Genomic DNA, 27,474 nt, shown 5'->3' with positions numbered 1-27,474 from the left:
GAGTTGTGTAACTAGGCAAGAGAAGGCGACAGAATTGTAACAGTAGACTTTTTGTTGGGATCAAGCGACCCATCCCAGATGCTGCGTTGTTTGTTTACTACTATAACAAGTTACATGGGCTAAAACAAGCAATCTTTCTGCCTGATGCTCATTGTCACTGCTGCGTTAGGTCATTGCAAAGCTGTGGACGTATACATTTACATGAGTAAGACTTGAAATAGGTTCAGATCATTAATCTGATTACTTTAAAATTGACGAGACAACAAAATCAGTATCACCAATGACTTGAATCTAACTGTCGCTTTTTGACTTAGAACTTGGAACAATAAACTCCCCAACCCAAAGTTGTGTTTTGCAGACGAGCAGGCAATTTAACACAAGTGGAAACAATTAATTGAAAAATTCAAGTAAGCTTCTTCATGTCCCAAAAAATCCTTCTTTCGTTTACAGCAGGTTGAAGACAGACATGCCTTCATATAATCTCTGTAGCTCTGCAGGCCAGCCTGCCTGTGTGCGTGTATTCTATACTTGAGAGTGCTCCAAGCAGGCCAGAGGCCAGGCATGGCGGCCCCCATCCGAGCGCAGCATTGATTTGTTGTTGGTAAACAAACAGCTGGATGCTACAGGTGGATCGATACGCCTCTCATGCCTGCCAGCCTCCCAGCATGCCTTTCTACGGGGTCAACATGGCTCTCAGAAAAGCTGCTGTCGCTCAGAAAACTTGCGAGTCAAATATTTCTAATAGAGTTGAAGTTTAATATATTAAATATTTAAAATATTACAAATTAATCATCCAGAGACAAGGGTCCCTGCAAACACTTTTTTGGACATTGTAACTTTACAAACCAGTGGAACTGCAGAGGAATAAAAGTGTGAGAGCTACAAGCAGTGAAAAAAACTGGGCATAAAGGAAGGAGAAATTAATCTGACTTTTAGACAAAAGAGAGACAAAGAAAATGAAAGGATTAGCAGAAGCAGAGGAACAGAGGGGAGAGGGGAAGGATTTCAAAGCCAGAGAGAGAAACTACAGAGAGAAAAACTAAGACAGAGGTGGGAGGATTAGTGATGGGCAAGAGATGGCAGGATATCGAAACGGGTGAGTGTCAGGGAGGGGAAAGTGAGACCCAGAGATAGAGGATGAACCTGAGAGGAGCAAGGAGTTCAGAAAGAGATAGTTATAGTGAGACAGAGAAACAGAGAGGGAAGACAAAGGATAACAGAGAATAAAAAGACATTAGAAGTTATACAGGAAACAAGCAGACAGAGTCATAAACAAGACTTTGAAAAAAGGCTAAGTTGACTTACCAACCGCCAACGTGAATGAAAACATGTGGAGACAAAAGAGTTGAGCAGAACGCTTAGTGGATAAGAGCAAATAAAGAGAGGTTGTGATCGGAAGGTTGCTGGTTCATATACCAGGAAAGGCAGAGGAAACGTATTCTGTACTTGGTAGGACAGAAGTACTCCTCCAGCAGTACTCTCTGCAATTGGGTTTAGAATGCACCAACACAAACATGACTGCGCTGTTCACAGCGGACACAGGGTTCTAAACGTTTTATGATAACGAGTCAGCAGTCAGTTATGATATAAAACAGAGCTGTAAGTAAAATAGACAATACAAAAACTATGAGTCATCACAACCATGAGAGGTTGCTGAGCCTACAGGCATCAACGTGGATAAAACATATGAGGCTGGTTGGTCCAGTAGTATGCAAGATTAGCTGCGAAAAAACACACTCGGACACACACTGACACACTAACACACACGCCAATGCTCACTCGAACAGACAACTAAACTATAATACACTGCATATAAGCTATTCTGTTACTGACTCTGCCATGCACGTATCTATAGATAGATAGATAGATATACATACATACATACATACATACATACATACATACATATACATACATACAAATACAAAAAACATACATTTGACAAAACAATTCATAACACAGAAGACGTGTTCAGGGCCCTTTAACGTACTTTTGTTCGGGATTTAGCTCAATGTTTGATTTCAGAATACATTGATGAACAAAAGAGTGCTTCAGTCTAACCTTATTAAAACCTGGGACCCTGTATCTCCGATTTTATGGTAACAGTTCATACTGACTATTCAGAGCGTGGTTTGGGTCAGACACAATGTTCGAACGTGTTTTTTTTATAGGCTGATTCATAACGTTTCTCAAGGGATTGTCTACAGTCTTTCAGAAGACTTTCAATTGGGGGAGCAGTTTGGACTTCAACACAGTGGACAGACACTTGTACCACGTGGAGTTACAGTACTGTAGGACACTCAGAGTCACAGAAATAAAAAGATCTCAGTCGGCAAAGGAAATAAATTCTTTGTTATGTCTTTTTGCAAACAAATTCAATGTGGTCTTTCCAGGATAACAGGCAATCAGTCAATCATTACACCCAAGTATTTCTAAGAAGAAACCTGCCTGATGTGTTCACTATGAATAATAAAAGGAACACCATGAGAGTCAGATGGTGAACAAAATACAGTTCCTCTGTTTTTTTTGTTTTTATCTCAAGGGCATTGTTGTCGCTCCCCTCGGCCACTTGTACGTATCTGTTTGCCATTAAAAAACAGGACATTTTAATTGATTTCATAAATGATTCAGTTTTTCTAGTTTTGCTGACACTGTAAAACATGATCACATTCTAAAACAAGAAAATTATGTTTCTCTTTGTCTTGATTATTGTCATTATTGTCTCTATTGAAAATGCATTTTCTCATTTTACAAGCTGCTGTTAAGTTAACTTGACAACTTGGTGCAGATATCTCTGCACTGCACAGCTGCCAGTTCCTGATGTTTTAAGGTGATATTCCTTTACACATGACACTTCTATAAATACAATAACCTTGACAATCTTTTGTGTTTTCACTTAAATGGCATTTCTGTAAGCGTAGAAAAGTATGTAGACTGTCACAATCGCTAATGAAACTAGCAACAGAAACATGAGAACACAACCCTTCCCCTACCAGACTCAGATAAACAGAAGAAAAGACAGAGGCAACTTGTTCATGTTTAAATATAAATAAATCTATTTTTATTTTACTTTAACCCCCAGCACCTCTAACTGGGATTGTACTGCAGTACTGTCAGGGTTAAAATGTTAAATAGGAATTTGCTTGATAAGCGTTACTCAGTTTACTCTCAATGAATAAAAGGACGCTTCAAAATAAAGCCCTAAAAAGGAACCTGTGAGTGTTGGCAGTGCTGGAGTGGGAGCCAGAGTCAGAAGGGAGGGGGGAGGAGTCTTGCTGCGTCTACATATGTAAAGCAGCAGGGAAGCAGCAGTGTGTCAGACTGAGGCTCTGGCCCAACCTGAGCTCCTTGCTGCTCCCTCCAACACATCAATCATCCAAAACAGGGCCATCACAGGCACACGGCATGCTGGGAGACACACGCGCTCAAGCACGCACACACTGCAGCATGGTAAAAGACAAACAACTGAACTAAGACACACTGGGATGCACGAACACGGAAAACATTTAAATTGTATACACACGCTGCTCAAATAATTAGTGAATTGAAAACACGTGCACATACTATCAGAGGTAAAACGTACACATAGAGTATCTCATGGCACACACCCAGACACACAGGCACAGACACCAATGAACATTCTGCAACACAGTAACAAACACATTCAAAAACACTCTAAAGTGCACAGGAAAAATGGCACATACAAACACCTACAGTGCAAACTATACACATGCACACTCAAACACACGCACGCACACACGCAAAGGAGTGTGCACACAGAGTCACACTCTCTTTGCCTCCCAGTCTCACACAAAGCACGCAGACAAACAGAAATAGGTATCCTTTGCCCACAGGGTGCCCTCGCCCCCGACCATCTGTGACGGGTGCCAACACACAGTGGGTGATATTTACATGGAGACCCACCCCCCTCCATACATACATACACATACACACACGTACACACACGCACACACACACACAAAAAGAAATACCCACAAAGGGCCGCACGGATCGCTTGATCTCCCAAAACTCATTAAACATGCAGATATATGCAAATATATGCACCTCTAGAAATCCACCTTGGGCCAGAATGAGTGTGTGTGTGTGTTTGTGAACACGATTGTGGAAATGTGCGTATGAGTTTGTTTTCACTGCAGCAACTACTGAGGCTTTGACAGTGTTTCTACGAAACTTGATGCGATGTTTGTGTTTGTGTAGTTACAGTATACGCTGTTACAGCAGTGTTTTTTTTACTCATGTTAACCAGGGATGATGGGCACTTTTTCTTAAATCATGTAATCTATTAAATTATCTCACTACTTTTAAAAGTAATAAAACTGCATTTAAAATACAGTGTTCAGGTCTGAATATCTATATTTGTATTTGCTTCAATTTCAGTTTGGATTAAAAAACAGTGTAAGTCGCTGTGTAACAAAGTTCTAAACACTTACACGCAGTCACATGGAAGCAAGAAAGAACCGGCGCAATCTTTCATGACAAATGTACACAATATTTGCAAAGTGTGCAGTCAGTCTGACAATGTTTTACATTTTTTGTTTTTTTTGTTTTTAGAGTGTATTACTTGCACAGGTGCCTTGAGATTTAAGATTACATTATCTGCATGATGAACATTCATGCTTATATTTTGAGGATGGAAAGGCCTCTGGAGATCATATGCAGACCGTTAACATCTCATCTAAAAATCCGGGTGAGAAAAGATCTTAAATCACATTGAAGTGTACAGAATCAGACCAGACCATCAAATCTCTCAAGGTGGAAGACACAGAATGACTAAAGTAAATATTTTCTATTGGCTAGCTTCACTGATTAGACCCCAACGTTTCTAAATGATCTGCTGGTTATTTCATCATCCGTTTGTCACTGTGTGTTCGGTTTGTGTTGGTGTGAAAGGGGAGCAAAAGTGACTCCAATGAAAGCACCAGGGATGATAATGGTAAATACATGAGCTGTCAGTTATGGCCTGCAAGGATGGCTGTTTGTTTGTGTGTATGTGTGTGTGTGTGTGTATGTGTGTAGCCCCAGTGCTGCAGGCTAAATAGTGCCATAGTCAAACTAGTCACAGTCAGCCTGAAACCCAAAGTCCTCTGGGAATCAGAGATGTCTCTGCTTGAAGACCGCTGCCACCCTGCCACAGACACACACACACACTCACACACACAGACACACACGCACACAGAGACTCACACACCCACATACACATACACTCCATGTGGGCATGGGAGGACAGAACCAGGCTGGGTAGAAGCGAGAGCGAGGTATGTGTGTTTACATTTTTGTGTTCCTGTGTTTGTGTGACATTGTGATTTTTTAAAGAGTAATTTCCTTTATTATACATGTTATTTTTACTGTTTAAAGAGGAGGCATATGGGGAGCTGGTTTAGCCCAGTTGGTAGTGCAGGCACCCCGTGTACAGAGGCTTCAGTCGTCGACGCAGTGATCGTAGGTTCGACTCCCGGTCTGCCGATAATTTGGTGCATGTCATCCCACACTCTCTACTCCCTATATTTCCTGTCTATCTTCAGCTGTCCTATCAATTAAGAAAAATAGCCCAAAAAAAAAATTGTACGTTTTTTACCTTCACATAAAACGGAGGCAAATTGAATTTTGGTTTGGTGCATGCAGCAGTGAAATAAACATACTTGTGTTTGTACATATGCAAATGTTGTTCAACATATATTAGCTCCAACGCTAACACGATCCACCCACTTTTCAGTTGGCTTTGTTTGAAATACATGTAGTAGCCTGAAAAAACTCAATAAAGTGGTGCAGAAACGCCCTCGCCAACTTGGGTTTTGCCGTTGTAATTGCTGGGCATAGCACAAGTGTTAATGCTGCGATGCAAAACCACAGGCCACTTATGTAAACTACAGCGTCGGCTGTGCGTACATTTGGTGCACATGTGCACCTGCATCAGGCTAAAGAGCTATCTGGATGGTTTTATACGTTTTTAGGGGCACCAACCCTTTAAACTCACTCAGTACAAACCATAAACATGGCATACAAAAGGCTTAACTATAATTTATTTAACTATTTCCAAAACAATGATACCTCTAAGCTCTGCATGAGGACAGAATGTATGTGTGTGTGTGTGTGCGCACGCGTGTGTGAAACAAGAGAAAGATGGAGACGGAGAGAGAGAGAGAGAGAGAGAGAGAGTAAAGGAAGATCAAGGACATACAGGGTCCTAATAACATCTGATACAACTATTGCTTAGTGGTATTGATGATTTTATTTATCTAATTCCAATCTTTAAGCTAATCATGTCATTGTATTATAAATCCATACTTTACTTTGCTGTGTGTTGGCTTTCTATAATACACATTTCTATATTGTGCAATACTACCTTTAATGTCGTCCCTGTTAAACAGTAAAAGCACAGAGCTGAGCCCCGGACCCACAGATGGCGGTAGAGCGAGCACAGGGGAGAGCACATATGAGGAGAGAGAGAGTATTTCCAGCCCTGCGGTCTCGTCTCCTTCACAGCGCTGGAAGGTCAGTCGTGCCTCGAGCCATAAGACTCGCTCCCTTTTCACTTCAGTCCCGCTTTTATTCCAGCAGAGCCACAGTGCTCTTTGACAATTGTCATCATGACAAATCAATATAGACTCTCTACAGACAGCCCCCCCTGTGCTGCCCTTGAGTTTTTAAACACTGATCCAGCAGATAGTCCAGTTAAAGTCTCTTCTCAGGGCCTCCATTTTATGGTTTACCCCTCACTCCCTGCCATCCCTCCTTCTGTGTTTTCTATCAGTCTGTATGTCCTCTGTCTCTTTTATGTCCTCCTCTGTTTTTGACCAGCCAGCTTGTTCTAAAATATTCCTTCTAGTTTATCATTTTACTGGGCGTTAAGTAGACTTAAACTTTAGTTGAACCATTATATTTAATCACCACCATCTGTAATTACTGTTCAGAAAAATAGACCTTTTAATGTCTATGATCAAAAGTCTGTAAGGGCATACTAGACCTTTATGTAAGTTTCTGTTTTAGCTGATTTTGTCCTTTTTCTCTCAGTTCCTCCTCACTTTGACTTAAAGCGTTGTGACACTCGCTCATCTTCCCCGCCTTGTATTTGTGACTCTCTGTGTACATGTTTCCAATCTGCAGTAAAGTTTACAACCAGCGTAAAACCAATCAGTCTGTGTGCATGTCCTGATTAGCGGCGTGCAAAGGCATGCGGCACGTAAGACGCAAGCGTTAATTCGTGTTGCAAGCATCACGGTGACTCGTCTCGGCCCTCCGGTAATGAGCAGCGGCGTCGTTATGTGGCTCAGCTTCACGGTGTTTCCTCCCTGTCTCTGCGACACACTGGGCCTTGGTAATTGGTCACAGAGGGGACAGTAAATCTGCACGAGGACGTGGGAGAGACACAGAGACGGAGAGGTAGAGAAAAAGAGAGTGTGCGTGTGTGTTTGCAGGAAGAGGTAGGTGATAGAGGACAGGGGGTGGGTGTCTTTCATCTTCACAGCTTTTTCTCTATAAACCTCCAACTGTTTACAAGGACTGATGCCTATTTGCACACACGCACACACACATATATACAGAGTGAGTCCCCCCCACCTCTACTTCTACCACCCACACGTATATACAGTAAATGACCTCAGCGCGCTACTGTCTGTGAGTATGGATTCTAATCAGACGTCGGCAGTATTGTGTCTGTCAAACCTGGCCAAGGTTACTTAACCTTCCAGTCTTAATTTCCCTTCCATTTTAGCTCCTTCCTCCATATCAAACATCAGCACATCTATGAGGGAAAAAAAGGAAAAGAGTGCGGGGAGGAAAATGAAGATTGCCATGCTTGGCTGAAACTCGGAGATGAAAGTAGAGGATGATTCACATTGCTATGGCAAAATGAACTGAACCAAGCTGAGCTGAGCTGTGCTGGGCTGGGCTATTTTTAAACTTCTATACGCCGCATTGGAAGAGGACAATGGGAAGCGGAGAAAATCATTCCTATATCATGAGAGAAGGAATATGGAAAAGGGTTTCCAGAAGGATGGGAAATCAGTAAACTAGCTTTGCAAGAATATCTTTGTCATATATTGTGTAGGCTTCTTCAGTTTGTTATCAGCTAAGAGTTACAGAGGGGGAGTTAAGACACAAGTACAAATTCTTCACTGGATACAAAGTCAAATTAAAGGATTGAGAGACACACAATTTAGAAGACCACCTTAACTGATATTCAGACAAAGGAACACAACTGAATTATTTTTTTGTGTGATTTCTTTTTCGTGAAAAAAAAGTTGAAAAACTACAAAGCAAGCAGACTAAGGTTCCGATCAGACAGAGTGCGTTTTAGCAGCTGGGGGCGGTCATTGTTTTCAATGAGAGGGACGCTGCTTGTGTGCTGCTTTTGCGTTGCTCCTGCATTGTTTCTGCGTTGCAGAGTTCCTCGTGTTTTTCCGCTCTGTGCGCCTCGAGTTTTTGGGGAAATGCTCTGAGAGCCTCGAGCTGAAAAAAACTTCAACTCAAAGCAGAAAAGTGCCCGACGTCATTGCCGTTTTTTCTCATAGTCAAATCAGATGAATGGAGAGGCGGGCCTTCTGTCTGGGTGACTACATCGAGTGACAACCTCTCACCCTCCATCAAAGCCAGAGCAAGTGCCCTCTGCCTCTACATTTTTTAATGCAGATATAACTAATATATTGAACAGTAAAGTATTTTAGCTAGCCAAAATAAATGGGAACAGATCTGTCAGGTTATAAAATCATCTGTTGCCTTAACAACAGTAAAAAAAAACATAGGCTTCAACAGAAAAGGCAGTGCGGTGCGCCTTGTGTTTTACAGCCTGCATAATGCGGGACCTAAGAGTCTAAAGCCATGTAGACTAAAGCAGTTCTGTGAGGATGTACTTAGGCACAGCAGTGTTTTGAGCTTAATGGTTACATCAGCTTGCTAGCAATGATATTGCTTACATTGTGATGGTATGTTGTTTACCATCTTTACAATCTTAGTTTAACATGTTATCATTCTAACATTTCCTGATCAGAACTACAAACTACGTGCATCTTTAGTGTAGCATGGCACCACAAAAACTGCAATCCTCATAGCGAGTACATTTTCTCTCTCACCTTGAGGATCCAGAGGCCTCGTGGATGCTCCCCCCAGCAGTGCACAGTCATCAGGGTCCAGTTTTTCAGGCCAGCAGTGGAGGCGTCATTGGGCCGTGTGTCTAACAGTAGTGAGACAGTGCCGGCTGGAGACTCCAGGCTTATAGAGAGGTCACCTCGACACATGCTACTGATGTTCACTCTCACCTGGTGAGAGACAGGTGGCAAGAAATAAAAAGAAGTGAGGTGTGAACAACAAGGTTGATGGAGAGACAGAAGCAAAGGTAAAAAAAGAGAGAGGAAGTGGGTGGATAGAGACGGAGCAACACGTAAAGACGTATCTTACAGGCCTTCTATCACTGAATGACATGTGGCTGTTTACTGAATGTGGCAGAACTGAGTGGAAAAAGACTGGTCTTTATGTTTTTAAATTACTTTACAGATTGATCATTTGAAAATTTAAATTTAAATCAGACATTTTGGAAAGTAAACTTGTTGGTTGAGATTAAAACAAGGAAATAACTGCCACTCTCATGCCTACAGGTACATACAGCCGTCAGTTAGCATAGCTTAGCATAAAGATTGTGGGTGAGTAAAGGATGTGGGTGTAGCGACTTTGACCTTCCACTAGTTGGTGATGCATGGTGATGTCCAGTCTCTCACAATTTAGTTAACCTGGCCAAGAAACAGTCCTTACAACACCAAGAAGGTGTTTTTTTACATGGTTTTTGTAGCTGTAAGCTGTTAATTAGTGACATTTAGAGGTGCTGGTAAGTGGATTTTGTTAGCTTTAGAAAGAAGAGTGTTTGTAGTTTCATAATGAGTCTCTCTGTCTCTGAAGTGGAATATGCCACAAATGTTAAACCATTACTGTAAAGTAAGTCCTCTTTGCACTGATCAGCACATGGTATAAAATGTAGTATTCATTGGGATCATCACTAATATTCAAGGTTATAGATGTGACACATGATTAGGCTAATTGGAATAATTCTGGAAAAAGTGCAAGGCAGTGCTAACATACATTACCTCCCCAAGTTGGACTCTGAACCCATTAGTGTCATCTAAGATACGCTACATTTCAAACAGATGGACAAACCAATGAGCTGCCATAGAGTACCAAAGATGAAGACAACAAAAAGTAGGAGCAGACTAAGTAACAAAAATGGCTTAGGGGACTATTAGCTAAATGATTTAAATAAGCACATGTACCCCCCCGAACGATCATCATCCCGATTCCCCCCAAGTAAACACTCTCCCTGTCCCTGTTCATCACAAGCAGCACATCTGGTGTGACAATGGCACATCGCAGAGAGAGCCGCCAAGCTGCAAAAAGACTGACAGCCCGCTCCTGTTTACAGCGTGTTACCACGGCAACACGTCCATCAATCACACCTCGCAGCGATGGCCTGACCCACGCTTTCTGCCAGGGAGCAGAGCCGCAAAGATGAAGCCTTTTCAATTTACATGCTGACACACTCCCGCTCTCTCCCCCTCTCTCTCTCTCTCTCTCACTGCTATTTCACAAGTACACACACGCGCACACACACACACACACATGCACGCACACACACAGACACACTCAGGGATAAGTTGCACAAACTCAACGTGCATATACACATACAGTACAAAGCCTGCTGACACAGTCAAACATGAACACATTTGCATGTATGTGCTTGCACTCAAGAAAACACAGTTTTGTCCATTTTCTGCAGAAGACAGATCCCACACGTTACACATCACAGCATGATCCTTTTTTATCTCTTCTGTTTTCAGGAACTCATGACACAGAAACCTCAAAAACAATTTGTATGAAATGTTTAAGCTTCCTTGGCTGCAGGTAGACGGTACATTTTCAATACACGCTTCTTTTTGATTTATATAATGTCAAGGTCATCAGGAAATCAGGCTGTAAAAGCTGATTTCAAGCGAAGCCACAATGCAGGAAAATATCTATCCCAAACAAAACCTGACTTTTTTTTTGTTGTTCCCTCGTCAAAGTTTTAAAGGAAAAGCTAAACATTTTGGTAAATATGCGTATTTGTCTGTTTTCAAGAGTAAAATGAGTTGTTATTATATATTCAGTATATATTCCATACATAACTATATAAACAGTTACCTTAGCTAAGCATAAAGACTAAAAACCCTGTATAATGAAAACCAGTACAGGTTGGTGCTATACAGGGAGTTATGTTAGGGACTATTTCTTGGCTGGGAGCAGTGACTTTCTCGAGTCTTGAGTGCTTATTGTGTTTCACTTTGGCTTTTGTTTGGATTATACAAACAGATATAATGTAATATTTGTTGAGGCCCTGGTCGATGGATTTTGTTTCCATGGCCAGAGCAAGCTAAGCTAACCACCTGCTGGCTGTTGCTTTATATTCAAGGGACAAATAAAATAGTGGTAATGATTTTCTTTTCTGACTCTTGGCAATAACGCCTTTAAGCGTACTGCCCGAAAAGTCAACAAATTCTTTCAGATGTTCTTTTAGTAAAACTCTTTTTCAATACTTTATTTCATTTCAGTCAGATGAGTCATGTTTGTAATAGTTTGAAATGTTTATTGCAGCACCATAACATTGCTTGTGTTTGGCGTCCAGGCTCCGACCTCATCATTCCTCGCAGATTTATTTTACATGCAGGAATTTGAGGAGTGATGAGGTAATATCTTCAACCTCCCTAGCCGGAGCATGCAGGTGAATGCTGGAGTGGAGGTGGGGCTGAAAGTATGAGCGCAGTACTGGTGCAGGGCAGCGGTGGCAATGACAGAGCAGAGCCTGCCAAATTGGGAGGAAGTGTTTGTCAGGTGGTTGGGGAGAATGACGCATGTCAAGTGTGAAATCAGTGCAGCTTGAGTTGCCTGTGTCTGTTGCCAAAACTGTACAGTATGTTCATGCCATCTACAGTAAGTGTGTGACAAAACTACCGTCTGACCTGAACATGTTCCAGAGTGTTGATCTCATTAGTCCTCCCGTGGCAGGCCTCTGATTGGATGTTCACAGTGACCACACCTCTTTGATGAAGAATCCTAACCAATACAACATAACACAAATACACATGCATCCTCCTCTTCAAATATGCAAACACAAAGCAGTAAACGTATAGATAAAGATAAAATAAAAGATTAAGGATTCCCGTAGGAAAGCTGTTTAGTCAAAGCAGTGAGTAATAAGTAAAGTTTATTTGGCAGAATTATAGTAGATAAAGTAGAAAAAAAGAGTGTAAACCTGGTCGGATGGAGAGGGACTTCTTGCGTGCACGTCCTCTGGGGAGCAACAGTGTTGAAGAGAGCAGCCTGCTGCACCATCCGTCCTGCATCCAGCAATCCAAAGCCAAACCTGACACAAGAAGGGAACATGCGGTCCATTATCTACTGTATGTTTGCATATATGGGAAGGATAATCATCCTCATATCTTATATGCTTTTACACATGTGAACTGGAAGCTTTTACGTGGGTGGCTGAATGTGCTGCAGGAGCAGAGTAAGTGCTAATGGCTCGACATGAGGAAGCAACAAGTCATTGACGAAGATGATGTTGTCCTCTGACACAATCGCTTCCCGCTCTGTCCGGGCTGAGGCTGAGGGCTGCTGTTTGTACCGCCTGTAATTGCCTGGAGGAGTGATTCTGAACAATGTGCCATCTCATGGACTGTAATCAAGCCTCATTATTCATTCTTTACCACCCCAATCTGCGTGCTGGAGACACAATGGCTGACCCTTAAGCGGTGTCGCCGGCTGGTGACTGTATGACCACTGCCTGTCTTACTCTCTCCCCTCCACTTTACCACTCCTGCTTTGCCGTCTCTTTACATCTCTTTTGAATCATTCGCTCTCATCTTTCCTCTTTGCCCTCTCTTTCTCACAAAGCAGTCTGCTACTCAGCGTTCTTTCCTCTCTAAATTCTCCTTCACTCTCCTCCATCAGACCTGACTTTCTTGCATCAGAACTCTCCTCCAACACTTCAGTGATGTTGAAATCGCAGTCCTCATAAGTCTCTCCTTAATTCTCCTTTAAATCTTTCATTTTCACGCACTCTCTCCCTTTCAGTTCCCTCTTGTTAAAAGTCTTCAGAGTGAGTTACAGGGCCGTAACAACCTTCGTTCTCTCCGACCCCTCCTCTTGGAAACTCAGAGGGGGTGACAAAGAGCTAATTTCTGCCATTATTACCATACAGACCTTATGCCGTTAATCAGCAATAAGTGAAATTCATTATCCTGATGACGGGGTCTCTCGGAGCAGCGGAGGGAGAGACAGAGACAGGAGAAAGGAGAAAGCTGATCAATAACTCAATCAGCTGCCCTGCATGGGGCTCCATCTCCTCTGTCTCAGACTGTCAGTGTGTCTGAGGAGGAGAGGCAGGAGCTGCAGCCCAAACCGTCCTCGTCTTAACAGCACGCCGCGCGATCAATGGACACAATCTAATCAGCCGCTATCACCACCAATGACTTTTAGCATGTAGGGCCCAGCATAATAGCATTAGGACGGGTGTGTGAGTTTGAGGTGTGCTGCCGAAGTTCAAGGTCATTCGGGGGTTTGTGAAAGCTGTAAAGAAGTGGAGCAAAACACAGCCGACAAGACCTGAATGCAGAAGGCTAGACAGGAGATTGCTAGGGCATTGACTGACACGGATCCTACAAAGTCTAAAGTAACTAAACTAATCTTTTTGTCTTCAAGTTCCAAATGTGGACGGGAGGTAAAAGTGTTTTGATTTAGCAATCAATGCGTGTTAGAATCTCTAAATATGAACTGATTATCAAGAATTGCGATCCTTAATGCTCCCTGATGCATTTTTAAACATACATTCAAACTAATTTATTTGTTGTTCCTTAAACTTTACTCCGTTGTAATGACAAATACTTTAAGATAATCATTGAACTCACTTTTTAAAATAGCTTTTGGGACACTTAGTTTGACTTTTGATGTTGAAGAGGCAGAAGATGTATTGGGGGAGAGAGGTGACACGCGCGTGACACCCCAGCAGTGTGAAGACTCTCATCTGTTTTCATGCATTTGAGATGAAAATGAACACGTCCAGCAGCTGTCACACACACGCCACACTTCCAGTGTTGCCCACAAAAGCACACATTGACCTGATATGGTCTGATCCTAGGTTTTGACCTCTTGTTTACAGAAGACCAAGTGCTTTCTTGTCCTCATCCCCCCCGTGTGGATGAAGTGTCCACATTTAAATCAATGAGGTCCCTGTAGTGTTTTTTATGCTCTTCTTAAAGTCGAGCTGAAACGGCATTTCGAGAGTATCTAGCTTCCGTATCGTGACGTATTTCCGAGTGACACAGGACGTGCAGGCGGGACATATCATTAGAGGGATTTGATTTGATCGTTGAGAAGTGGGCGTAGACAGACGTTCTCCACAGCGCAGTAGCTAGCTAACTGACCGAGCGTTCTTGGTGCTCTGCAGCTAAATGTTGCAGATAGATTGGTTGAAATTGGTTGGTGCTAATTTACGTAAACATGCGTGAAATTTAGTTTTACCGGAAGAAAAAATGATCAGATTTTGATATAAGAATACGAAGAAATGGATTTTCTGTATTTTTTTTGGCCTATATTGTCAAATAGATGCACAATATTACCGGGGATGTGATCTAAAAGGATTAAAATGACATTTTTCTTTTCACCTCGACTTTAAGTTGCCCTGAACACAGCCTAAATCATCTACAGTGTGTGTTAATGATGATAGGGAACATGTCATCCAGGGCTTTTTGTGTTATCATTTATTCTGAAGAACAATGAAGCTCTGTGGTAGTGGAATAAGATATATCATGCTTTACTTACACAGACAATCATTTTTAGTAAGATGAATTAATTGTTGGTTTTGATCGCTTGAATTTGTCAATATTAAAATATTATTAGACACAAACCTTTGTTTCAATATGGCAGTGTTCAAGGGCAGATTCACCAGCAACAGCACCAAGAAAACCTGAACCTGGACATGTGAATTTAAAGTCTTAATCTCAAAGATTAGTTCAGTTTCGATCTCTTTGGCAGCACCTATGGCGATAAACAGTAATTGCAGGAGCACATGTCGCAGATATCCAGACAGTGTAGCATGTGTGACGTCCACGGTTGGCTCTGGTTGTAACTCTTGATTTTCCTTGCTGACGGTCGCTTTCCTTTTTAGACTGTTTGCCTTCATCTGAGCGTCGAGTTTGTTTCTTTTTCTTTGGATTTTCACATATTTTTGAAGTTGTATCTGTAGTCATCAATCTTTTCTTTTTTTGTTCAGCCATAGTAGATTACTGTTTACTCGCAACACTTGCAGATAATGAAAAAACAGCTCTGCCTCCCCTCTCTGGCAGACCAACCACTGCTGGGTGATGGAAAACGCGTCACTAACAGGGCGCCGCTTGTGATTTTGTCTGCAAAAGCCACCACAGACAGCCAGTCTGTAATACTGCAAATGCAAAGCCTTCCATCAGTGGGCCGTAGGCTCAATCACCATTGTGTTACCTTATTCAGAGATAGATAGTGACTTAACAGATATTTATTCAAGATTATTACCTTAATGGTAATCAACCACAACATTAATTCTATTTGGTAATGCTAATTAGGACATTATACTCTGTCACCTTTCTTTACTATGGAGTATTTTCTAGAAATAATTCTTCACCATCATTGTAAATTATGTTCAAGATTCAGCATCACAACTGTTTAAGATATTTTTTTTCTTGAACATATCAAAACCTAAACAGACACATGTTGACACACATCAGTATCACCAATATATTTAATTTGGCCAGCAAGAATGGGTAAGTACACAAAAAATATATTTGACCCAGGGGAGGATTGATACATTGACTTCATATAAAACAGAAACTGTTGGTGACCGGGGCTTGCCACCATGCTCTCCTTTAGTGATTAAATATACCCTCTCCACCCCGTACCCCTTAGCGAGAGCTGTGCACCTATTAAATCCTACTGCTCCTGCAGATCGATAGGACCTGCCCCAGCTCCACAGCCATAAACCCACACAGACATATATCTGATAGAGAAAGCTGCAGGAAACAGGTTTAGCCATGATAGAACATGATGAAAATGACAGATTTTATGTCCCGTGCCATGTCAACGAAACACCACCGCTGAGCCGAGACGCTTTTCGAGAAGACTCACCAGCCCTTTCAGCCATCTCATCATCAGGAATCCAAACGACTAACGCACTGCTACATTCAGCGTAAGCCTTGTGATGTCTCCAAACAGAAACGTGTGCTGGACAGAATTTGTAGCTTTTATGGTTTGTGACATTGGTGAATAGCAGAATCGCAGGATTTAATTTATGAATTTAAATGTTGAATACATAAGATGTTTTAAGATGAGAGGCACATCATGTAAAACACATCAAGAAATTAGTCAGAAAACACAGTCATCAAATTTTCAACTTGTTCTTTCTCCACCTCCTGCGTGGTCGGAGGGAGGTTGAGCCAAGTCGACTACAGAGTGACAGCCGATCTTCTGTCCACGCAGCACGAAGCACGTTAAACCCCCGACCCCCCGCCTCCACACATATCGAATCTTCGTCCCTCGCATTTTCTCCATCCACTTTCACTCCTTGATAGCAAATGCCCTTGCACAGTCTTACTCCCTCCTTTTTTTTATCCATTAGAACGAAGGCCACCCCCCCACACCTCTCCATGGGGCCTCTTTGTAACTGTCGAGGAACCCTTTTCACTTTTTGTTCTGTAGGCCTCCCCAGGTCCTTTCTCTGTTGATATTCACACCATCTGCCAGCAGCAGAGGAAAGTGCACACAAACCCAACTAGCACTGAGACATCAAGCTCTGCAGGGTCAAGATCTTTGCCTCATCTTTGCACATGGCATTAAAGACACAGTTTTAACAACTGGTATGCTGCAACCACAACACATATTTGCAGCTATCCTGGGACGTAGCTACTGCGGTCTCACCCCTTGTTTGCAATGGTACGTCCTGCTAAGTCCCCCCCAATAGAAGTGGCTGTAAAGAATCACTCAAGCCGCACTAAGCAGCTGCCTGTGAGTTAGGTCATTTTCCCAGGAGCCACAGAGTGGGCATTGGCAGGACCTCAAAAAGAGGGGACACCATCTGTTCAGCGCCTGAAAAGGTTGGTGACACCTTCTGTGGTACCAACAACTTCTAATTAAGTGGCGAGGAATGCAGTAGCAGCTCCAGCGCATGATTGGTGGGCTTGCCTTAGTTATCCTGACGACAACACAGCAGACCCACGGTCAGTTTCACACACCTCTCCATCACATCTGGCCATGGGCTAATGATAAAATGACTGGCATACAGTAAACACTTGATGAAGGTGACACAAACACAGCGAACAAAAACTCTGTTTACGTCTGTTTGATGGTTTTGTATCACACTTTTTGTAGCACTTAATTGAATGTTTATCAGCAGCATAGAAAACCACATTAGCCCCATGGTCAATCCCAGCGTGGTTTGTTCCTGTTCTATCATGAAGCTCTAATTTCATTAACATTAGGATTTAAATGAAATAACAAATAGACTTAACATTCTTCTGATTTCATCGCTCTTACAGCCAAATCTGCTCCTCAGAAATGTTACTAATTAGGCTTATTAAGTAATTAAGAAGAGGTCTTAATTATATCTGCGCCACTGGGACCCACATGGCTGTAACCATGAAATGCTGTGCCGTCTGCTCAGCTTTGTTGGTTTGGATGTTTTACAATTTGATCGTTTTAACTGTTCTGAATGTGTTTTTAAAGAAGAAAATAGTTTTTTGGGCTGTATTAGGCAAATATCTGTTGGACTTGAAATTACACAGAGAGAAAATCTCAGCAGCCTCCAACAGCATCGCCTGAAATGTCAAGTGAATTACCTTGCAAAGAGTTAAAAGTTTAATGAAATATATTGCGAGGTGGAAAATGAGGGGTTTGGCACAGGCATGGACTTAGTCTCAGGAGAATGGGCACCAAACGGCCTTCAGTCTCCTAGCCATCAGTCAAAGTAGCAGCCACCCGTCCCCGTCTCTTACACAAGGAGACTTCTCTGGAAGCCACAATGATCTATACCTCATGACCTCACTCTCAGTGTCCAACATATTTTGATTTGTAGCTCGAGTGTTATTCAAACACAAATTCAAAGGAGGATGAAATTCAGCAGAGAGCTTTTGTTGGACGCAAACCAAGCTACAGTCCTTTTAGATGCCTCTGCCCTTGTGGGGAAAGAGAGAGAGAGTAAAAGAGGGGGAGAGAGGATTGGGTAAGTGCTGCGCTACAAGCTTGGCATGAAATTCCCTGCCAGGTCCGGACTACTTTTTTTTCACTCCGGACAAAGCCAGCACTGAACCTGGATTTGCCTCTTTATAGGGACGAGTTTTTAGTGCCACGTCACTGAATGTGAAGCAGAACAGATATGTAATGATCTGTCTATTTTTGTGTGTTTACTGAAAGGTGTGACATCTGCTGCATGATTGTGTTCTTTTTTTTCTCGTTTAACCTTATGACACCCAACATGTGGAAAAGTATTGGGGTAGTAGTCCTTCCTGTTGGTAAAAACTGGGCTTAGACATACCATAAAAGTAAAATTCAAAAAGACCATAAATCAAGTTTTCATTCTATTAATTTCATTGTCATTTATGATCTGTGTCATGCATACATAGATATATATTCCTTTTGTTTTTGAAAAAGTAATACACAGATATAAGAAAGGTACAGCTTATTAGAGAACAATTTGTATCACACTTTTTTTAGCACTTAAATGAATCAGCAGCATAGAAAACCACATTAGCCCCATGGTCAATCTCAGCGTGGTTTGTTTCTGTTCTGATTGATAGTTCTCTATTTACAGATTCAGCATAGTAGTATCTGAAAATAGAGATTCCTTCCCGGAAATCCACGTCCCTGCCTGGTTTCCGTTCGAACTACGCTTGTAGTCAGAGTAGTATTGACCAATCACGTATCAGCAGGCTGTGGCATATGCAAGAAAAACAGTCCGAGAGGAGAGCAAAAGCAGGCGGAGCGTAATCTAATGCCATCCTGGCTCCCATCAGCGTGATCCGACGACGATTTAGCTTCTTATTAATCTCTATAAACAGACATCTGCATGTAAGTTCAGCTAACAATCTGTTCTAGATCTAAAATTTAACTTGAGATGAATTTCCTTGACGCTGTGTCATGAAAGCCGCTCAGTGTTCAGATTTCCCGACTTCCTGGAATGCATCAGATCGATCTGACCTCCGTTCAACAAATGAGCATTTTAAACGTTTTCTTCTCCTCTTGAGGACAGACCTGACAAAGCTTTTCACTACTTACAAATCTGCATCATGACGTTGAAATTTCGCCAAGGTAAGAGCCGTTAATAACAAGTACATCACAAGAGAACGGTTTCTCTTTGTGTAACAATGCAGCACGCGGAAAAAGAAGTCTTGACAGGAAGTTGTTGATCGCTTACTGCCCGGCATGTTCACCGGTGTCCCCGATGGGATCCGAGATTGGGGTAAACTTAAAAAATGTCTTATATCTTTGATTTCAGTCTTTGCTTTGTTTTGTAAGAACTTGATCAATACAGTTTGAAATGTGATTTTTTTTAGGGACATTTAAAAGCTATTGCTTTTAGTGATGTGCACCAGAGTCTGAGTCTCAGCTCTGCACACATCAGGGCACATTTACGTTACAAACAGCGTGCTGTCAGCTAATCTGGCGACAAAATTCAGAACAAGAAGAAAACTGAGCTGAGGAGGATGAGCGTGCTGGCTGTTGAGGAACTTTATTTTGAAATTTCTTCTGTTTGTAGACCCCCGTAGAAAATATCAAAATTGCTACTTGTACATGAATTATGCATTAGGGAGGTTTAGAAGCGCATAGGGTCCCTACAACCCCCCACCCGTCTTGTAGCGCAGCAGGGTGGAGGGGAGTAATCTGTATGTGTGTGTGTGTGTTTGTGTTGGGGTTTGGGTGGAGGGGTGTACAGGCACCCCTCTGTTCGCCTGCTGCACCCCCCTGTTGGGAGACACGGCACCCCCTGCAGGAGGTGCAGCGCTCCGCTTCCCCTGTCCCTTAGGGCGAGTCGGTGTATGTCACACACAAACACACACAAACACACACTTGCCTCATTCAGCCCGGTTTGTCTGCTGACCCATCAATCAAAAGTGTTTACACACACGCACACACACACTTAACATCAACATTTTGCATCTCTATGTATAACTGGAGTGTTACGATCTCTCTTGCATGGAAAGGACAGAAATACTCTCAGACGAGACATATTTTACTTGAAAGAAAGTTGTGAGACAGGATGTTAATGAGGCATAAGGAGAAGATGCCAGCCATTCGTTTGTCTTGATAAACTTTTAACGCCATAATAATCATTCATGATTCAAGGTCAAAGGTCAATGGCACCCGAATGGCCTACCCAGACCCCCACCCCACAAATCCGCTAACACACCAAACCTTTAAATGCCTCTACTTCCTCCCAATTAGCCAACAATTAGGCACACATACTGTAGATCTACTCCCCTTTAAGAGGAGACAATATCATTGCATAGCTGCTTTAACATTAAGTGAGACTGGGATTGTTGTCTGTGGATGAGCTATAGCTGTAATTTCCCTGAGCTCTCTCTCCCTCTCTCTCTCTCTCACACACACACACACACACACACACTTTCTCGCCGTCTACTAAAACACATGTATATAGACCACAGGCTCAGTTGCAGAGTAATTGGATCTCAATGAAAAAACAGGAGGTCTGGATAATTAATTAATCTATCTGGCTGGGGCAGAGACACAAGGCTAGTTTTACAACCCCACCAGGGAGACTGAGGGAGAGAGGAGGGGAGACAGGGGGGAGGGGGAGGGGGGGAGTGAGAGGGAGAGGGAACTGCTGCCCTCAGACGATCTATGGCCTTACATGAAATGGAAATGGCTTGCCAGAACGCATTAGGTGTGTATACACTCACATTTCACACACGCACATTTTCCATATCCAGTAAATCTGTTCACCCACAAAAATACACACACGCTCTTTTTTCACACACACTCACAAACACTCAAACACATATAAAGACTAAACTCCATAATGCACACACGCTCTGTGAACTACATATTCATCTGGATTCATAAAGCTGTCAGAGTTGCGAGGTTATTGATCTTCAATCGATTCACAGACACACCAAATGGGAACAAACCAGACTGATCTCGACATATTTTCCAAACAGGATTACATTTCTTTATTTACGAAGGTAAACATGGAAAAATCACAACAAGAGACACGATTCTGACACAATTCTACATCCGTCTCCTTCAAAAACTTTCATTACTTGAGATCACGTGTCTTTTAGGGACACCGACTGCAAAACTTTTTGGTTGCTCCTTTTTTATGTGAATAATGAGCATTTTTTTTACTTTATTTTTTGGTACCTGTTGAATTGTGTGTGTTGAATTGTAGCTCTTTTTTCTTGTAGCTCAGAAAGCATTTAAGATACTCAGGTACACTATAAAAAACAACCTATAGATTCTAAAACTAAATATATCTAACAATTTGCACTTTATTTGATTGAGTAAATTTGACCCCATGTTTTGAGTGAAGAGTACCTAAATTTAACAACTATGATACAGTAAAATAAATTAGATCAATGCTACTTAACATTTCTCACTAGATTACAGAACTAATTACTAAATACAAATGAGTAATAATAACTCTTTACACACAGAGACACAATTTGGAGTCACCACTGAATCTAACAAGCATGTATTTGGACTGTGGGAGGAAGCATGCACAAGGAGGACATGCAAACTCCACAGAAAGACCTGCTACATCCGAACTGGGATTTAAGCCTGTGAGGCAACAGCGCGAACCACTGCACCACGGTGCAGCTCTGGGGAATTCAAGATGCTCAAATAATAATAAATTAAAATCAACAGCATTAGCCTGCTCGTATTAATTTACTTACTAATATTTAGGAAAGTCAGCCAGTTTAACCACCAAGAGAGGGCTACACATTTAAATCTTTTGTCACATACAGACACGCCGACTACAAATCGTCTGGTATACTGTATCTAACTAATAAATATAAACACTTTCATTCATTCTATGATACACAGTAAAATGTTAAACAGGAATCTTAACTTCAACCCTGATGGCACACCGACACTTGATACTCGCACCGATTAATCCAACCCTGGCCTGCAGCCAACAACAATCGTTAACGCATGCGAACTTTGCAATACAGGCCCGATATCTTTGGGTAGATTTTACTAAGTCATTTTGGGTTGCAATTAATACTGTTGAAAATGACTGGCATATACTTTTAGTATTGTTTACACAATTTACATGGAATTTTATTTACTATCCTCTAAAAAATCCTTTTTTTTTTACAGTGTAGGTTACCGACATTTAGACAGGAGGCAGCATATAAATTTAGTTCCTTAGTTGTAGTTTGTGGCACATAATAACCGATGCTTTATGGTCAGGACTTTTTGATTGCACAGGGAAAATTAGGACAGAGTATGCAGTGCTCAGACCCCTTTTCAAAGTGTACATGTATCAGCTGGAATCTTGTATCATTCATTACATCATTACAATTCTAGAGTTGCAAATCAAAACAAAGGAAGAAGAACAAGATGTTTGTTCCTGAGGTGTGAAGATTTAATCTAAAAAGCTGCTGGTGTTTATTTCCTTAGATGTGGTGGAAAAGCAAGGAGGGATTCAGTAGTTCAGGTCCTGAACTTTTCTCCCTGTGTTTGATCAGAAACATTTAGCAAAAGTCCTTTCATGGCTGCCAGAGTTCGGGCAACATGAAACATAAGAACTTTGGCTCCTTTTGTTATATGAAAAAAACATCTTAACTATTTGTATCGGTACTGCAACTTGTGACTCTGGACATATCACCTCAAAGCCTAAAAACTCACCTATAAATAATACTATACCAAACTAATTTGGGAACCCTCTGTAAAAGCAAGAGAATATCATATTGTTCTGAGAACACACTCAACTTTACAGAATGGTGTCAAAGTACACCTCCTGGCTGCTTTAATCCTGGCAGAGGAGTGAGGAGAAGAGAGTAAGTAAGAGAGGAGTGTAGCTTTTCCACAATCCCAGACAGTTTGTCTGTCAGACTCAGGATCTGGAACCTGAGAGTATTTTTTCTCCCTTTCTTCAGCACGAGTCTGTGTTAATGGTTGTCAGATCTAACAACAGGATGGAAGAATACAACACACACACACACGCACACACACAAACACAAACACACAGACCTCAGCTGAGGAGGGAAGTGGCAGGTACATCACGTCTATGGTAATAGAACAGCAGATGGAACTGGCAGGCAGGCACAAACACACACACGCTCATCTTGCATGTGCACACACCCACTTGTTCATACATAACAAAAACACACTGGCACGAACACACAAGAACAATCTGCTTTTACCTTACGGTGATGAAAAATCACGTCTGAAAATAAACACACAGCTGTAATCCACACATGCACCAGAGACAATGTAAGTTTGACTTTCTCACGTCAATGTGCTAAAAAGTTCAGGTCAACTGTAAACGCCTCCTTCCTCGTGAGGAGTAAAGAGGAGTCAAAGTGTTGGTCCTAAAGGTGTGCTCTGTTTCTGACCTGTCTCTCCGGGGTATCTTATGAGCGACGGCATAGCTACTGGCCCTGATAATCGAAGAGATAAATCATCTTTAGTCACCCTCTAAGAGCCTGACAGACAGACAGGCCTAAGTACCTGGGAGGGTGGCAAAGGGATACTCTAAAATCTCCAGTGATAAGGAGTACTGCCGTGAAGAAAACAGTTAGCCGCCCCGAGCTCCCTCCTATCCCCCCGAGTCTCTGGCTGCCATTTTGGCTGCGTCTCAAGGCGCTATTCCGGCTCTATCTCATGTCACCGTTCTGGCTGTTGTTCAATTCTCATGTTGGCTCCCGTTCAGCCTCCATTCTGGCGCTGGTTCAAGCTCCACAGTGGCTGTGTTTCGGGGGCTCCATTGTGGCTCTGTTTCAGCAATGCCCCCCTCCCCTCCTCCCCCCTTTCAGTTTCAGCACCCCAGGTAGCTGGCCTCCTGCCCGGCATGCAGATCAGTGGGAGATCCAGGCTCAGCCCTTTTGTTTGGGGTGGCATTTTGCCTTTGTTTTCCCATCTCGCCTGTAATCTAAACACCCAAAACATCTCATGCTTGACAAATCGGCCCTGAGACGGGGGAGCAGCGGAAGACAAACGGCTGGAAGCGGTTCAACCCCAGGCAGGACTGATGGTGTCCGACTGGGCCTGACCTCCCAAAGGTTAAAGACACGTTCACTTACAAAGCAATCAATTACCCAGGCTGTGTGGGCGCTTTTAACCAACCTCCCCTCCTGCCTTCCACACAGCCGGTGTTATTGATGAGGGTCCCAGTGTACAGCACACTCCAACCTGGAGTGTGTATTACATTTCACAATTGAAATAAATCTTAGATTCTTGGTGTTGCTGCCTACCTGCTTTATTTCGTCTCTCTCTCTCTCTACCTCCTCCTCCCCTCCCACCTCCTCCTTCCTGCCTCTCTCACTCTCTCCCTCCTCTCTGCAGGTTGTTGTAGCAGGTTTATTCTGGTAGTTGGGCTCGGTGGGCCCCGGCAGGCCCCTCAGCTGTTCCGCTGGGTTTGTAATTACCATTTCATTAAGAATGACAGTTTCGGGGGTTGAAGCACCATTTCATCCGGGTCTCGTGGGGAAGGCGCTTGCCAAATTTCCAGTGTGAGTGGCAATTATCTCTCTTCGTGTCTGCGATTCACCATTTTGTACTTAGTGGCTTGACAACGGCTAGGAACATTTTGTTGGAGTAATAATAGGTCTGGGATATTTACACTGTGGCCCACTCAGGCTTAGCTCTGTGAACAGGCTGATATGAGCTATCAGAAGCGATAGAAACAAATGAGAGGAAACACTACAGAGACAAGCGCGGCACTACTTCTTTGTGTACATAATGTAGAAAGAGTAGTATTTCAATATTCCTTCCACAAGCTGCACAAAAACTGGGTAGTGGAGCCTTGAGAATTGATTCGAGGTTCTATTTATTTTATGCATAAGCTCGTTCTGGGTCTGAGTAAGTGCTCATGTAGTGTATTTCTATTTTGAATTCAATCATCAAGTGTTTTTAACTGCAATATTGTTTCTTATAATGTTTCTCTTTTGGCCACTTGGCAAAAATGACTCTTAATCTCAGTGGAGCTGCTTGGCTCAACTGTTGAACTGAAGCAGTACAATGTGTTTATGCCAAGCATGAAAACAAGTGAAATGCAACACTTGCTGCATATTATGGTACTGTAGTAAAATATACCACATACCAGTTCATCACTTTCCGAGAGACTACTCTAAATTCCGTTTAAACTTCACTGTGTTCTTGATCAAAATGTACAATAAGGAGGCATTCAGCAACAGAATCCAACCACTTTACTTGTAAACATCTATCATGCATGACCTTCATTCTCTCTGAATGCCAACACTTTTATCATTTTCCTCTCTTATCTCTTAATGTACTGCCTGTTCACCAGCTCATGTTTACCTGCATACCAAGGTTCTGTATTTGCATTAAAGGATAGGTTGACTTATTTTTAATTTTTTTTATATATTTTTGTTTGTTGTCGGTTGTAATAGTTCTTTCTCTTAATATTGGCTTGAAGTGATGCTCTCCTTGGCGACTACAGTGGTAAAGATGGGGGACACAAGCTTCAGTCCACTTTCCTTGTAAAAATGCATTTTAAAGTTCAGTTAAATCTGATGTGAAGCTTCAGCAGTCACAGACCACGTGGGGATCTTCAGAAGTTACTGTTTTAGTACAGTATTCACTTTGCTGGTGTGAGAAACAGTTTTGGTGCCATGTTATCCTGCAACACTGTAAGAAATTAAAGGCGAGACTAAAACTGGACTTTATCCATCAAAGAGAGAAGAGAAGAATATTGTAGAGCCAGATGTTTAAAGTTGTAATCTTGAAGATCTCAGTTTCGTTCTATTTGGCGGCATCTTATGGCGTAAACGGCAATTGCAGGAGTACCATTCCCAGATAACCAGACCACGCTTGGCTCCGGTTGTAACTCTTGATTTTCCTCGCTGACAGTCGCTGTTTGTTCAGCCATAGTAGATTACTGTTTACTCGCAACACTTGCAGAGACTGGAAAAGCAGTCGCTTAGCTCCGCCTACCCTCTCTGGCAGACCAACCACTGCTGGCTGATGGAAACTAACTGGGCGCCGCTTGTGATTTTGTCCACGAAAGTCGCACCAGACACCCAGTCCGTAATACTGCATATGCAAAGGCTTGTGTGTTACCTCATTCGGTGATAGATAGTGACTTAACAGACATTTATTTACATAAAAATCTTTGAGATTATGACGTTAAAGCACTGCAACTATGGAGGGAAACGGCAATGGAAAGCCTTGGAAGTCGACCTACAGAATGAGGACTGTAGATTTTGAGGACTGTAGATTTTGGGCACTGTTTCTTATAGTGCACTCCAGGAAGAGATCTCTTCAGGGCCAATTTTGAGAACAGGAATTTTTATAGCAACTTATAACTCTCTCAACATGCATATGAACATAAAGTATTGTGTTAAGATCGACTTAGAAAACGTGAAAGTTTATGTTTGTGAATGTCTGTAAATGTATGTGAAGAGCAAATGGAAGACAGGAAGTGAGGGATCTTGTTTACTCCGCCTTATTAAGAACAAAAAATGGCAGGCGTCCGTGGTGTTGAGTTAAAGCAGTGGTTCTCAAACTTTTTCTGAACAATAACATTAAAGTTCAATCTGTGCTAAGAAAACCAGTGTTTCTGCTACATACATTTTGCAGTGGCGGCCCTGAAACAGTGACAGGAATCACAGGACATCAATCACACGTGAAGTCGTGGCAACCAAATAAACAACAGCGGGACCAGTTTACTCTTCACACAATGGTCTAACGGTAGGGTCCGACATCAGACGCTCGCTGTCCGCGCACAATCATATGCAGTTCTGTTACGCAATCTAATCTAAACAAACATATTATGTATCTCCGTACGTCCCTACTGTAAATGCATTGATCGCTGTTTACAAAGCTTTTAAAAAGGTGCAGATGTCTTTGGTAACAATCGATCGATCGTTTTGAACGCTACGTCATTAATAACGTCCCTCGTGCACACGCGGCTCACGTGCTGTTTTGAATTGCGAGAGAAAATATTTAACTTTAGTGACTTAATGAAACAAACTGCTGATACTCTCTACAGAGAGACAGACAGATAGAGGTGGGCGGGGCAATTAGCTGTGCAGAGAGAGGAGGTGCAGGTGTGTTGGTGGACTGAAGCAAAGCAAAATGATCAGATTAAAGTAGATTGTGAATTAAAACTTAATACAGTGAAGAAAAGAGTACAATTTGAGTGTGGAAGTCTACATGTGATGTGCTTCTCACAGAAATCATTGACATATGCGAGGGCAACACGTTTGT

The 27,474-nt window shown here is 42.2% G+C and overlaps 1 protein-coding gene across 1 annotated transcript in view; it reads right to left on the bottom strand.

Moving 5' to 3' along the window:
- Positions 1–27,474, bottom strand: part of LOC138584682 (proprotein convertase subtilisin/kexin type 4-like) — a 165,541-nt gene that overhangs the window by 15,504 nt on the left and 122,563 nt on the right. The window contains exons 14-16 of the mRNA XM_069656978.1: positions 12,293–12,403; positions 12,000–12,093; positions 9,090–9,275 (exon numbers count right to left, since the gene is read on the bottom strand). Coding sequence (XP_069513079.1) covers positions 9,090–9,275; positions 12,000–12,093; positions 12,293–12,403 — 391 coding nt within the window. The remainder of the gene's footprint in view (positions 1–9,089; positions 9,276–11,999; positions 12,094–12,292; positions 12,404–27,474) is intronic.

This window comes from Semicossyphus pulcher, unplaced genomic scaffold (genome assembly GCF_022749685.1).
Source record: "Semicossyphus pulcher isolate SPU_LCO1_2020_fin unplaced genomic scaffold, fSemPul1.0.p SCAF_9, whole genome shotgun sequence".
Lineage (NCBI taxonomy): Eukaryota > Metazoa > Chordata > Actinopteri > Labriformes > Labridae > Semicossyphus > Semicossyphus pulcher.
Note: the sequence above shows the minus strand (reverse complement) of the source record. Positions and strands in the feature narration are given on the sequence as shown.